At 33.2% G+C, this 15238-nt stretch overlaps 1 protein-coding gene across 1 annotated transcript; it reads left to right on the forward strand.

Moving 5' to 3' along the window:
* The first annotated feature begins 4087 nt into the window (after window positions 1-4087).
* Window positions 4088-12188, forward strand: LOC148599230 (prohibitin 1-like). Its single transcript, XM_088558431.1, has 6 exons — window positions 4088-4312; window positions 5740-5901; window positions 7373-7515; window positions 9685-9801; window positions 10682-10777; window positions 11887-12188. The coding sequence occupies exons 1-6, from the start codon at window positions 4231-4233 to the stop codon at window positions 12097-12099; spliced, it is 813 nt and encodes a 270-aa protein (XP_088414557.1). The 5' UTR covers window positions 4088-4230; the 3' UTR covers window positions 12100-12188.
* Window positions 12189-15238: the final 3050 nt, after the last annotated feature.

Here is a 15238-nt window from a genome sequence, read left to right on the forward strand (position 1 = left end):
CTAAGAGGTTAGATGTCAACTACTTTTAATTGAATCATTGTCAATTCAACCAAATTAGATTAGCATATTTAGTTCGCAGTAAAAGTTGTTTATTCGGTTTGTTTATTGGCGTAAATAACATCGAATTAATTATGATGTATTATAAATACCTATAAAGTGGACCTAACTATCTGCACTTGAACCTTAATGAGGTAAGCCAATGGGACTATTTTCCTGCGGTAGTGCAAGATAACTGCAGATGCTAACAGGCTTTACAAATCTAAAGGCTCTGGCGACTGCTATATCAATTCTGATCTTTGATCTAAATTGATAAAAAGAGAAAACTGAAAAAAGGAGAAAACAAACAAAAACAAACAAACAAACAAACAAACAAAATAGACAAAAGTGAAAAAGAATTAAAAAGAAAACAATCTTACCGAAAATTTGTGAAAGAAACTTCCGTAACTGAGCAAACTAAGTTCCAAAAACCGTTCCCAAATAAAATGAAAAGATGTCGCTATTTGAAAAAAAAAAATAAGGCAATCTTTGACATTAACGCCTAAAAGAAGAACCAATGTTTTGGCTTTTTAGTTGAGCAACAAAAAACACCGACAGTTTTTAATTTGAAAGAAAGCAATTAATTTTGTTGTAACGTACAACAAAGGATTAAAACGACAAACAAGTTGGAAAGGTCGTCATACATGATTTACTCGAAGTTGTGGACAAAACTAAATCATTAAAACAGATGATACAAGAACTGTAATCATCATTATCACTGCGTCAGCAAATGGACCAAATATTCAAAGTGGAAAGAAAAAAATCTTATTAGCAAAAAAAGGCCTTTTTGTAAAAAGAATATCTGCCGGATGATATGTAAGAGCAAAACAATTAAGTTCAGAAGAGTCTTGTTGGAAATACATTAAAAGGAAAACCAGAAAAGACGCAATATCCAATGAGAAAAAACAAACTTGCATATGACTTCTGGTTAGACCTCGATCAACAATTTCCGGCCGTTCTGGTTAGACCTCGATCGACAATTCTCGGCCGTCCCCAAATAAACATGATATTAAACGCGTAGGAATCGCACCAAAACAATTTTAAAACATACTGTACATATTAAGGAAATAAAGAAACACCAAGACTATCATCCACACAGACATTTAACTTGACGGCAAATGGACACAGACATTTAATTGCAATTGAAAGATTTCTTATAGTTGACGATAGCAACGCAAATAAAATACTCACACTTTCTACTACACGGAACCTCGCCAAACTTTTTTCTGCAGACATCATTTATGGAGACGAAACCTTATACACTTCAACAAACCCAGTAAAATATACTACAGTTGACGACATGATGTACCCACTTGTATTATCCCTTCTTCCTAGAAAGAGCGAACAGACATACGGCCGACTATTTACGTACTCAAGAGTGTATGCCCACAAAAAGGAATACCGAAATATCAATTGCTCAACCCACAGACGACAGTCCAAGATAATGCAGATCAAGAATCATTTTGTATATAAGCTCATTGTTTTAAATTAAATTGACTCTGTGCGATGCTTATATATGAAAGTGCTTCATATTTTTATTAATATTGCATTGTATTTTTTTTATCTCGTGTTCAATGCAATAACTGCGATATTTTTGTTATAAAATGTAAAACACAAAGAGAGAAAATATTCCATGGAGTTAAAATACTAACAAGAACAACAACACACCATCAATTATTTTATATTTATTCTTAAAAGAATTATATCTAGAACATTAGATATTGTGCAAAAGTGCATTTTGCAGATCCAGCAGAAAAGAGTGGTTTGTGTGAATTCTTGTGGAGTTTTGGCACCCAATACAATAACGGTAGATCACAATCATCGTCTTTAGTAGAGAGACCATAAAGAGAATATGACGGATTTATGGTCTTCCACTACCTCTTCTTTGTAAAGTGTGGTAGATGTATAGGTCTTAGTGCTATCATTTTCTACGTCTGCCTCCGATAATAAGCGGATGTAATGCGTCTTGCAAACAAAAAAAAAAAAAAAAAAAAAAATAAATAAAAATAAAAAAAAAAAAATAAAAAAAAAAACAATGTTGTTTTGGCTTTGTCTGCTGGTAAGGCAATTTATTTGTCAGATATACTTAGACAATGTCTTTGGTACACGGGGTCTTTCAAAACTGATGCAGCATAATTGACACTCATTGACCTACTTAAAACTTCCATACGTTTCAAAATTAAAGACCTCATGTACAGTCTTTACCCACTCTCACAGGGAATCAATTTTCTTTTACTTCTCATTTTATCCTTTCATTTTCTTACACAGTCCTCCACTGCATCTACAAGAATATTAAAAGTTATACATGTAATTCCAATTTATTGAGCGTGGTTCGCGGTACTTGATACGTTTGGAAAGGACCTTACTAATATTTTCGTTTTCTATGCTGTTTAATCTCCCATATGACGTGACAGGAAGGACCATATTTAATTGGAGACTTCTTACAAGAACAGTCAGGAGGGTTGGCTTTAAAGTCTTGAATATCGAGGTCCTGCAATAACTTTTTACAACTGAATTTTTTTAATGGGTTAGGAGTATAATTACTAGTATATGAAATAATCGGTATTGAGGTGTCTTTGAAATACGGCGGAATTTCTTTTTTTTTCGTTTTAGTATTGGAGGACATTATGCAAATTAATTGCATCTATACCTTAGTTGACAAACGGTATTGAAAAAAAACGAACGTTTTTCTTCATCTTGAAATTCAACACAAACTGGTTTAAAGAGTCTGTGGAAACTAATATCCAAAGCGATGGCCACAAACAGGGGCGTAGCTAGGCCTGTTTTATTTGTACGTAAAATTACGACGAGGGGTCTTTGGGAGGGGGTCGCTCAAGGGCCCCAGTGAGTCATTGCATAAAACCTTTATTTCATCTTTAAAATGTGTGTTTTTATTTTTGTTATTTTTTCCAAAAGTACGCAACTGCGTATTTGCGTATAGGCAGCTACGCCCCTGACAAATCTGTATAATGTTTAGTTAGGCTCAGATGCTATAAAGTATTAGGTATAGAGTAGAGTTCAACTATGATAACTTACAGCGGCAAATTAACTGCCCAAAAAGAAAATTGTCATGAATTGAACATATTGACGATCGAAATTTTAATTTTGGCTTAAGATGTAATTTGATGGTATAATGTCGCTTTAACGCTAATAGCTGATTTTATTCAAACTTCCAACAAAATATCTTGATATACCATTGATTTCCTTACTAAGTTTAATATAAAAAAATACGAACCCCACCCCCCCCCCCCCAAAAAAAAAGAACAATAACAACAATTAATGCTTCAGTCATGTGAGTGTTATCTATACAAAACATTGCCAATTATATTGTTTAAAGCCCATCCGTTCGAGACCCCAAAGGGTAGCCAAACGTTAAAAAAATCCATCAGTCAATTATATTATACCCATATATTTATATTGTTCTTATAAAACTGATTTGTGATTTTGTAAATCAAAAATTGTTTAGATCCGAATTTTTAACGATAAAGTCAAGGGTTAGATCAAGTGTTTATAAGTATCTTAGTTACTTTTATTGAGTTTTTTTTTCAGTTTTCATAGGATTATATGCCCTTTTCAATCCAGAAATTTTTTACGAAACCCTTATATATCGAACACTCTTTTTTATCAGAAAATTCAAAATAATAATTTGAATATTCAGAATAATAAGTTGAAAATTCAAGATAATTAATTGAATATTCAAGATAATACTCAACATGAAAATTAATTAACAATACAGATTTTCAAATAGAAATATTGATTTTGCTTGCTGCTTAAATATAAATAAAAATATTGCACTTGCGAAGCAAAAATTTTCATCCGGGTCGACCCCCTCTTTGTAATGTCCTTTATTATTTTTACGAGTCGTGCACAGACGGTACATGTATGGTAAAGCTCATGGTGCTCGCTGATATAGGCAATGCCTACCCCATATTACTTAGGCAAAATTAACAAGTGGGCACAACTGACTTTTTTATACGTCTCAGGAGCTATAGCTTCACCAACATTTCCCGGAACTTATATAGAAACGGGGATCGGTCAAGATATTACCTTGTATTTGAAATATCCGGTTGGATTGGACGCATGCCGCATGACCTTCTGAGCAAAATATTATTTTACCCAGTAATCTCTGTGCATGATTGTCAAAAGACGAACCGTATTTAAAAATTGTCTGCAAGCAAACTGTTAAGAAAACAAATGGCTTGGCTAAGTAGACTCGGTTATCTCGGTCTAGGTGTAGCGGTCACCGGCGGTGTGGTTCAAACAGCTTTATATAATGGTAATTTGTTATTTTTTACATCGTTTCATTGCGTTCTTTGTGAAAAATCTATGCTATAAGTTAAAACTTTATTTTTCTCTTATGTGACAATATTTTTCAACATGATAATGGGCAATATATCGGGCTTGGAATGATGTCTATAAGTATAGTGAATATTGCAATTTGATATTAATGTGATTGCATAAGCCATAATATTTTCTGATTCTTTTTGGGATTTGGCACTGGAGATATGTTTTGGGCTGTGGCTGTGCCCTAATACAATTTTTTTTGTGATTTCTTCATTATAACATATTATTTCCAGATGCAAATTAGTACACAGTTACAATATAAGATGGCTAGTATCAGTGATTTTAAAATGTTTTCTGTCATCAAAATATGGAATGATTTTACCTTATACTTTGTATTTAATATGAGGACAGCATTTGCTTAAGTGCAAGGGAAGCATTGCAGTCTTTCCGAAGGTTTGTCAAACCATTAGATTACACCGGTAAAAATTTGACAGGACTGGTAAGAAAAATCCACCAGACCGGAAGTCTGGAAATTTTCTGATATTAGTTGTTCTCGATTCAGGTCAAAAAGGATGTAAAAACTTGGTTCGGTCCTGAAAATAGTATGTCATCACAGGTCCGAATGTCCTTAAAAAAAAAAATGAACCTTTGGAAAGACTGGCATTGGGAAGGTTCCCTTTTTAATCAACCCTTGTGCAAGTACAGTTGAAAAAAAATAGGGCCACAGCTGAGTGAGAGCTAAGCTTGTTGTAAAAGACAATTTAATAGTATTCAGAACCCTGGCCAGGGCTAGGGCGCTCTGCCTACAGAAGAACTGGGTTGTGTGCCCTAGGTGATGGAATTGGGTACCCCTGGCATGCTACATGCTGGGGTCGTCATGCCGTTTTGCAGAAAACCTGACTGCAAACCATAGTGGTGCAATGTGTTTGAAATGATGGTACTTGAACACACTTAAAATAATCCTGCTGTAGTATTTGTTAGTAGGAAACTTTGCACTCTGCCACAGGAGACTAAATCGCCCAACGCTACCCCCCTCTTCCTATTTCAAGTGGAAATCAAAATTTGTCGACGCTATTATACTTGTGTCCCATCCCATTTTTCATTTCATTATCAAAAATTATGAAAAAAAATTTAGACGAATTTCAATATATTTATGAGTGAGCTTTGCTTACTTATAACCTACCTCCTTTTAGATTTAATCATGAAATGTGTGCTTATCTAATTTTTGTTTAAAACAAAGTATTATGAGCATTTTCTAAAGATACATTGTACTAATATTTATGTTTTATACTTAATTTTTTTTTTTGTAATAAACATGTATTTTGTATTCATTTATTTTATGAGGGCCTCAATGAAAATTAGACCTTTTCTGATTTATGAACTTACTTTGAAAAGTGACGTGTGTGTATTTATTTTTAGTTGATGGTGGACACAGAGCAGTAATATTTGACAGATTTCAAGGGGTACAACAGAAAGTCATTGGTGAAGGCACACACTTCTTAATTCCATGGGTACAGAAACCAGTTATCTTTGATATAAGATCAAGACCAAGAAGTGTTCCAGTCATTACAGGAAGCAAAGGTTTGTTATTTGGAGGATTTTATTGTTTTACAAACCTTAACTAAAAGTCCCAGGATGGAAATGAAGTATTGAAAATTGTGTAGGCAGCTGATAATTATATGCATTTATAAACACATAGCATTACATTACAGGTTTGTTATGAAATGTATTAATGGTTGAGTGAACAGGATTAACTTATTTTATTTCACATCCTCACAAAACCAAAATTTCTGAGAAATCACCCTGTCTGTATTTCTGTTTATCCACATTTCTTGTGAGTGCAATTCTTTTAAGTTTTACTGCTCTGTAGAATTTATTGAAACTTTGTTGAAAGATTATCTAAACATTATATGTAGATGTTATTTCAAGGGTGTATTATCAAACTTAAGGCTTTGACATGATTTTTGACTATTTCACCTTCTCTTTAGTTCCTTCTTTCTGTGTCTGGTGTTTCCTGTTGTATGTTAACTTTTTACCTTGAAATGAATGTTAAAACCGGGTGAGAAATTCTGGCTTGTTCAGTTTTTCATTTTTTTTTTGTGATGTAACATTCTTTCAATTTTTGTAAAGGTGAAAGGAGTTCTGACTGTTTTTCCAAAGGTATGAAATCACAATGAATTTCAAGCTTAAACTCTATTTCATGTATTCTCATTTTAATAATGAAACTAAGGGAAGTTCTGAGGTATTTTGAAAATTGTAAATATAATTTCCCATGTACATGATGTAAGTAAGGCATGAAATCTAGCACAAAAAGAAACATTCATTGTTTTCAGTGGTTTGATTGCATGCATTGGCACATGGATACACTATAGGGTTTTCACTTAAATTATTTGTATTTTAGTCCACTGTTTAAATTTGAGTAGTCTGGTGATAACTTAATAATGATACAGAACTCAGACAAATTTAAGGAGCGTTTAACTAGCATGGCTAGAGGGAGACTGAAACAACACCCTCCCCCCCCCCCCACAAAGTTTCAGGGGCATTTGGCTAATGGGAGACAATTTCATACCCTGCACAGCTGAGCAGTACATTTTGTACATGCTTGTTTTCAGTAAAAAATCATTGCATTAAATGGTCATCCAATCTATTTGTATCACTTTTACCTACATGTACATGAATGTATACATAGTAGGCTTACACGTTTCAATCTGTCAAACACATTTTCATGCTTTTCTCAGAAGGCTTGCCAATATTTAGAAACAGTAATTTATGGTATGTGTAATTTTTGGTGTGTCTTTGTGAGAAAACATTTATCCAAGTGAATACACAATTTGTGCCAAAACATTGGAGCCTTACACTTGATTAATTTCATAGTAATAATATCTTTACATACTATATAGAAAGCTTAAATATATTGACATGAATCTTCTCCTGATTGTATCATTGTTACTCTTTAAGTAATCTTGTCCTTTGAGTTGTATCTAGTATACTCTCACAATAATCTCATAATTAAGGTAACGATAGCTAATAAATATCTATCATTTTTTTTTAGATTTACAGAATGTCAATGTGACACTCAGAGTTTTGTTCAGACCTAAAGCAGATCAGTTACCTAACATTTATACCAACATTGGTTTAGATTATGATGAGAGAATTCTTCCTTCCATTACAAATGAAGTATTAAAAGCTGTAGTGGTAAGTATACCGTATTCTTCATTACATGCATCTGTGTATTCCGTGCACCCCCTTCTTGGCAAGGGAGATCAGCGAAAAAAGTTAGTTTCCGTGTAAAATGTGCACTGGGATTAGAGGAAAAATCACCAGCAGAAGACCACATTGAGATGAAAGGATTCCGGTAAATTCCCCAAAATGCGTATCCTTTCTTCATTAATCTTTCAAATAAAAGTATTTTCTATGTTTCCCTGCATTTGCAAGCCATTTATTAATTAAAATAGTCTATAAATAGCGATGTATTGGATCTGAGTCAGCTGAAATGATTACATTTCCTGTCAGGTAATTCACTAAAACAATGGCGTCAAGTCCGACCGTTTATAAAAAGATGTTTTAATTTGCCAAGATGTGTATTAATATCTGACATCTGGAAACAGTTCATCAAGCGGATTAAAGGATTAGTAATAATTGTTTCACCTTTTAAATTGATCTTTTGTTATTTGATAATTAAAAATTAAATGACAATGGGCCCGAGGACAGGTTGGCACTCCTGTATTGTGTAATTAAAGCTCCACTGCACACAGGTGAAGAAGTTATAATTAGACGACTTGATTTGAGAGAACAATAAGAAGCTAGTTGTGGTTTTTCGTACAAACTATGAAATTCAAGGAAACGGCATTGATGGATAAAACAACTATTAAATAGCAGTAAAACTTTATTGTTTATTTCACATAAAACTGTTCTCAAAAATACAATGGCTCAATGTTGTCTTTAGTTGACGACTTTGGTTCTGATTCCCGAAAATTACGGACCTGAAAACTATGTCTCTAGAAAAAAAAATCTAGAAACTCATTGTTTTGGTGTATACCACACATGCCTCTTTTGGAGCAAAGAAAAAAATTGAAAAAAAAATGCGCAGTATACACAGAAGAATACGGTAATGAATATGATGAAAAAATTTTTTTTCCTCCATCACAAATATTACATTTTTGTATTTTATTTTTCCATTTGAACAATGTATTTTTGACACATCCATATTTTGTGATAATGCATGCTTGGAAATTTGATTACAAGTGATATTGCACGGCTGACGTCATTCAATGTAAATTTGTTTTCTGGGGCATAATTGTCAGAATCAGGGTCACAGTTAATTTGCTAAGTATAGATATTTGCCTAAAATTTGTGTTTCAAAGACATCCAAAACATGCATATTAAAAAAAATGGTTTGTATGTACCTGACCTGACCAAATTAAATGTTTACCAAATATTAGTTCAAAACATCAAGATGAAAAGAAGTTCACCTGAACTGAGTGGGAAATTCTTAAAATTTCTTTAGAGCAATGTAATAAAACAATTATGGCAGCTGACTGCTTGCAATATCATGTTTTATAGAACACTTAAAAGAGATATAGACCTCGGCCATCAGCCTCAGGCGGTATCTCGTTTATGTTTTCCATTAAAAAGTTATATTACATGCACTGAGCTGCCATATTTGTATAAAGTCATAATGGCTGTAATGGTACAATGTAAATGTAATGATTTTGATGAGAGAATTCTTCTCACCTTAACAAAAAATCTTTAAGGCTGTACAATGAAAGTATAATGAGTTTGATGAGAGGATTCTTTCCGCCATAACAAAAAAAAGTCAGTACGGCTGTAGCTGTATTGAAGTTGAAATATTATGATAATTAGAATCCTTCAGTCCATCACAAACAAACTTGTTAAGGCTGTTGTAGTAAGTTTAAATATTATGATAACTAGAATCCTTCCTTCCATGATAAATGAAGTCGTTAAGGCTGTAGTGCCTGTGTTAAGTTGCCTTAAAATTAAAAGAAAATGGTATTATAAAAAAAGCAGGAAATATATATGTATTCAATTTTCCCTCTTATATCGGTATTATAATCATTGTTTTCAAAACTTAAGGCAATTGTGCTTTTATTGTAAGAGTATTCTTCCCTCTATTATGAATGAAGTCTTGAAGGATTAAGGTGGTAAGAAATGTCAGTAATTCATGTACAGTCCAATACTCTTTAGAATACCAACCAAATGTACAAGTAGCATTCCCTGTTCCAAATAAACATGTGATTTCCACTTTACAGTAGTTTTTGTATATGGATGAGGAATTTGGTCTGAAGAAATTGTTGCTATAAATAATGTCAGTATTAATGTGAGTTGCAACTTTGTGTATTTAAGGCTCAGTTTGATGCAGGAGAAATGATTACACAGAGAGAAATAGTATCACAGAGGGTCAACGAAGAATTAACAGAAAGAGCCGCTACATTTGGTATAATTCTGGATGATATTTCATTGGTAAGATAACAATAGGTTTAGTTTCTGCTTATTTGATCTGTTTATCTATGTCTACTGACAAAAAAATGGGTCTTTTTATAATGTTAGGCAACACCCAGTGTGTGAAATTTGCCTTTATTCTTCTGACCAAATCAGCAAGTAACTTTCCATTTTAATTCACCTCAGACATTGTCAATTTCACTAGCCAGCCTGGTTGAAGCTTTGGACATGAAGTGACAGGTTTGCAGAAATGCTTTGGGATGTCAAATTTGAATAATACCGAATTGTTAAGGACATACAAAATATTAAGTCTGGAAATTATCACTTGCCATAGCGAATGCTCAAAGATTAGCATGAGCCAAATGCAATTTTTATTTGCCTTCAGTGAGTTTGGCTAGTGGAGGTTTCACTTGTCATTTTGTTATGAATTACCTCAGAATTTTCACTGAGTGACCTTTTGACATAGACAAAAAATGCAATTTTGCTTTGTGACTACATCATTGATCTGTCAGTTGAAGGAGATCTCTGTTTGAAAATAATGAGAAATTATAATATTTTCTACAGTGATGCCCACAATTGTGATTCCCAATATAATTAATGAGTACTACACCTGTATGTAATTATAAGCTTATCGTTCCTAACCACTAAAGAAAGTTTAGGATTGATTATGGAAGTTGTGGATTTGAAATGAATTTTCAAAGGGCAAATGTGCATGCAAAAAATATGATTGTATGTTAGACTAATTTAGTGGGGTTGGTTTAATGTCTTTTTCACAGATCTGGATTTGAAATGTTCCCTGTAAATACTTAAGATTGTGTTTACAACTAGCAATTTAAGGGGCAGTAATTTGTTTTTCACCTCCTAGAACATTTTTAATGGTTCAAATGTTGTTTTTTTTCAGACACATTTAACTTTTGGAAAAGAGTTCACACAAGCTGTTGAAATGAAGCAAGTAGCACAGCAGGAGGCAGAGAGAGCTCGATATCTTGTAGAAAAGGTATGAATTTGTACATGAAAGTTTTAGTAACAGTCATATATCTTGTAAAGGTTGAATATTCTCATTAATTGAAATTTGATGAAAGGTAAGAGAAATTTATTTTATTCTATTTTTCTTACAAACTACTGAGGTTTCATTTTCATTCTTTGGGTACTTATTTTCATGGTTTGTGGGTGGAGTTGAACTCCAACGATTTCCATGAATGAATGTTTACTAAGTTTAAGATCTGTATCTGTCAGATGACACAAGGAAGAAGCCATAACAAGCAGTCAACATCCTGTCACCATTATATGTTTAATTAAACGGAATGTCAATTGTTTTATTCCCCCATAAGGCCTGTCTTATGTAATGTCAGTTAACCTAAAATAAATCGTGAAAGTGTTGTTTGATATTCTTGGTTTTTCTCTTCTTTCCACCAAGCTGTTGTTGTAAAACAGGGATAAATAAGCTACCAGCTTGCATTTACTAATTCTTACCCCTGTAAAAGTGTCATTGGGTAAACTAGGGGTTTAAACACTTTCTGTTTATCATACAACAAGCCTCAAGTTACATTCCCAAGAGTTTAATGCAGGAACTTTTACTCGTAATCTACAAAATTAAATCGTGAGTCTCAATTCCGTGACGGATGTTTCATCCATATTTCATTTGTAATTAAAATAACACAAAATAATTAAAATAATGCATCAAGCACCAATGCATTGCAATGCCAGTGTGGGAAAACCGATATTCATTAGTCTGTAACTTTTGCATTCAATGCTTACAGAATTTCTGTTTAAGTAGTATTTCTTCAATGATAATTTGCCAGAAATGCAAAGAAATTTGTTGACTTTTTTGGTATTTTTTTTTTACCCAGAAACCATGAATGCAAGTATCCATTGAAATGCCGTTTTTCCTCTAACCTCAAAAATTGATATATAGATGTATATGAATATGAAAGGAAGTAAATTATTGTCTGCGAAGGGAGATAATCCAGATTTTTATGAAATGTTTGTCTTTTTTATTTGCTAAGTACATTTATATTCCTTATTGCAGCTTTTCTGGAATCTGTTAATTTTGTTTATCTCTCTTGTTTGAACAGTGTACCACTTCTTAAATTATATATTTTGTAGGCTGAGATGATGAAGAAATCTGCTGTGATATCAGCAGAAGGAGACTCTGAAGGAGCGAAACTTTTGGCTAATGCTTTCAAAGATGCTGGAGAAGGTTTAGTTGAACTTAGAAAGTTAGAAGCTGCAGAAGACATTGCTTATCAACTGTCAATGTCACGGAATGTTACATATTTGCCACAAGGACAACAAACACTTTTGTCATTGCCACAATAGCTAAGCTAAATAGATATAGGAGGGGTGGAACTTTTGTATTGTTGTGTACAGTCATCATGTCTTATAGAAAAATAAAAGAACAAATGATATTTATGTGTGGCAGTTTCATCCTTTGAGTGATATGTTGTGATTTACCTTTTCTTGTCAGTGCACACATCATTCTAATGAAAAGCTTTACTGAGCAGAGCATAATACCTTTGCAGCATGTTGAACTTTGTTCACTTTGTGTAAGGATGGAAACAATACTAGTTTTTGACACACTTGTGCATAGGAACTTACTGTTCATTTTGGACACAACAACTGGTTCGAACACAATAAAGCACAAAATTTGAAATTCAATTAAAAATGTTCAAAATTAGACCAAAAATAAAAGAAGTTATTTTTTAGCTCACCTGGCCAAAGGCCAAGTAAGCTATTGCCCTCACTTGGCGTTCGTGGTCGTAGTTGTCATCTGTCATTATTAACAATTTTTTAGAACTCTTCTCCTCTGACACTACTTGACCACTTGGAACCAAACTTGGTATGATGCCTTTTGGGGTATCCTACATAGAACTGATATGGGGATTTTTTGGTGATCAGTAGAAAATATGTTCGCAAAAAATATAACTGAGGGGTGAGACAGTAGTTTTTTGCATATATCTTCAAAACCGTTTGGTTTAGGCGCATTCTGATCAGCATAATGAGATCTTTCTGTGGTCAAATTTTCGTTTTAAACTGTTATGCCATGTTGGAATTATTGCCCTTTTACAATGTTTTTTGCTATTTCTAATGTTATTTCTTTAAAAAAATCTCCTCTGACACTACTTTACCAAATGGAACCAAGCTTGGTATGAATGTTCCTTTTCATATCCTGCATAGAACTGATGTGGGGATTTTTGATCCATAAAAAAAGAACTTGCTGCTGTTACTAAAATAGAACATAGGGGTCAGACAGTAGTTTTTTGCATATTATATCTCTAAAACCGTTAGGTTTAGCCAAATTCTTTCAATTGCTGAAATGATCCTTGTTATAAGGCCTACAAAAGTCTCCAGGGATCAAACTTGTCAGGTGACTCCTTGTAAGAGTTATTGCCCTTGAAAGGTTAAAAATGACATTTAATTTTTTTTGTTTTGGTTTGAGCCAATATCTTGAAAACTTAGATAGATAGAAAGAATCTTTCAATTGCTGAAATGATCCTTATGATAAGTCCTACCAAAGTCTTCTTGAGTAAAAATTGTTGGACAACTCCTTGGCAAATTGATTGCCCTTAAAAGGCAAACTTTAACCAGGTGAGCAATTCAAGCCCCTGGGAGCCTCTTGTTTAGGGTGCAACTCCTTCAACCCCTTATAACTGGAAAATCATTAGAGATATCTGAAATCTGTTTGAAATACACAGGCAAGAATTTTTATAATCAACCAGATGAGCAATTCAAGCCCCTCAGGTAGGCTCTTGTTTGGGTGCGACTCCTTCAATCCCTTACAACTGGAACATCATTAGAGATATCTGAAATCTGTTTGAAATACACAGGCAAGAATTAAGAAGAAGTAATCCAATAAAAAAATATTTCGAAATTGGACCAACCATAAAATTAGACTTTTTTTATGTGGCTTCTTTGACGCCTTATAACTCTAAAACAGAAAGATGTATATGAAATGATTGAAAAATGCAGGCAGAAATTCTCAGAGCAAACCTAATTTTTAAAATAAATTTGAAATTCAGACAAAAAATATGAAAAGGTCGTTCTATAGGGTGTGGCCCCTTTGATCCCTAAGTATGGAAAACCATAAAGAGGTATCTGAAATCCCTCCACTATGTCCCTGGATATAACTCAATTTAAAAAAAAAATCTGATTTGTTTTAATCATAAATGAACTAAAGTTAACAAACAACACTGACAGTGATACCATTTTTGGGGTATATAGATTTATTATGGTTTACATCCTACAGCAGTTAGTATTTTAGGACAAGAACATTTGATCAATCAAGTAGATTCTGCTTTATTATAACTAAAAACTGAGCTGAATTTTTAATGTACCAGCTGACAGAAACAACAGCCTAAGGTAGGCTTGTCACCACACTGAGACATATTAACCTATAAGTGGTTTTTTTTTTTTGTGTGTGGAAAATTTCATATTTATCTTCAAAAACTGGATGTTTTTAGCTCACTTGGCCATAGGCCATGTGATCTATTGCTATCACTTGGTGTTTGTCATCGTCTTTAACATTTCTTCATACATCTTTTCCTCTGAAACTACTGAATGGATTTGGATGAAACTTAATATAATTGTTCTTTAGCGTATCCTGCACAAGTGACCATTCAGATTTTTGATCTGTTTAAGAACATATACCGTTACATAGGGGTCAGACAGCAGATTTTTGTAAGTATCTCCTAAACTGTTAGATTTAAACAAATTCTGACATGGGGATAAAAGTGTTAAGCATGATAAGATCTATCTGGTCAAATTTTGGTGAAAATCTGTTGGCCCATGCAGAGTTGTCCTTTTTGGATGTTTTTTGCTGTTTTTGATGTTACCACTTTCATAAAAAATCTCAGAATCTACTGTACAGAATTCAACAAAAGTTGGTATTACTGTTTTTATGGTATCCTGCACAAAATGATCTTTTGGATTTTCGAATGTCGTAAAAACTAGCAGCTGTTACTAAAAATAGAACATAGGGGTCAAAATACAGTTTTTTGCAAATAATTCAAAAAAACTGTTGAATTTCACTATATTCTAATGGATAGTAATAGTGTTCATCATCAGAAGACTGACCTTCCCCAAAATTTTCAAAATGATTGTTGCCTGTTGTATGTACTATGGTCCCCGAAACAGGTTTTTTTTTGTTTTTCACATGTACAACTCTCTAAAACCATTTGCAACAAAATTTAATCAAAGTTGGCATAATTTTTTTTTAGGGTTTCCTACACAAACTGATTATCTAAAATTTTTCATCGGTCAAAATCATGGCTGTCCTTACTAAAAATAGCACATAGGGGTCAAAATGGTTTTTTTTGCTTACTTTTCCTCACCTATAGAAGGATAATGAAAATGAAAGCTACTAAATAGATAAACATGATATTCTGAGTTGACTGGAAGAAGTCCCAGATTTTAGTTATAAGGTCTGTCATATGTTTGGATAAATAATAGACAAATAAAA

This window comes from Perna viridis, chromosome 13 (assembly GCF_037379345.1).
Source record: "Perna viridis isolate PV_CMFRI_1.1 ecotype Kerala chromosome 13, ASM3737934v1, whole genome shotgun sequence".
Taxonomy (NCBI): Eukaryota; Metazoa; Mollusca; class Bivalvia; order Mytilida; family Mytilidae; genus Perna; species Perna viridis.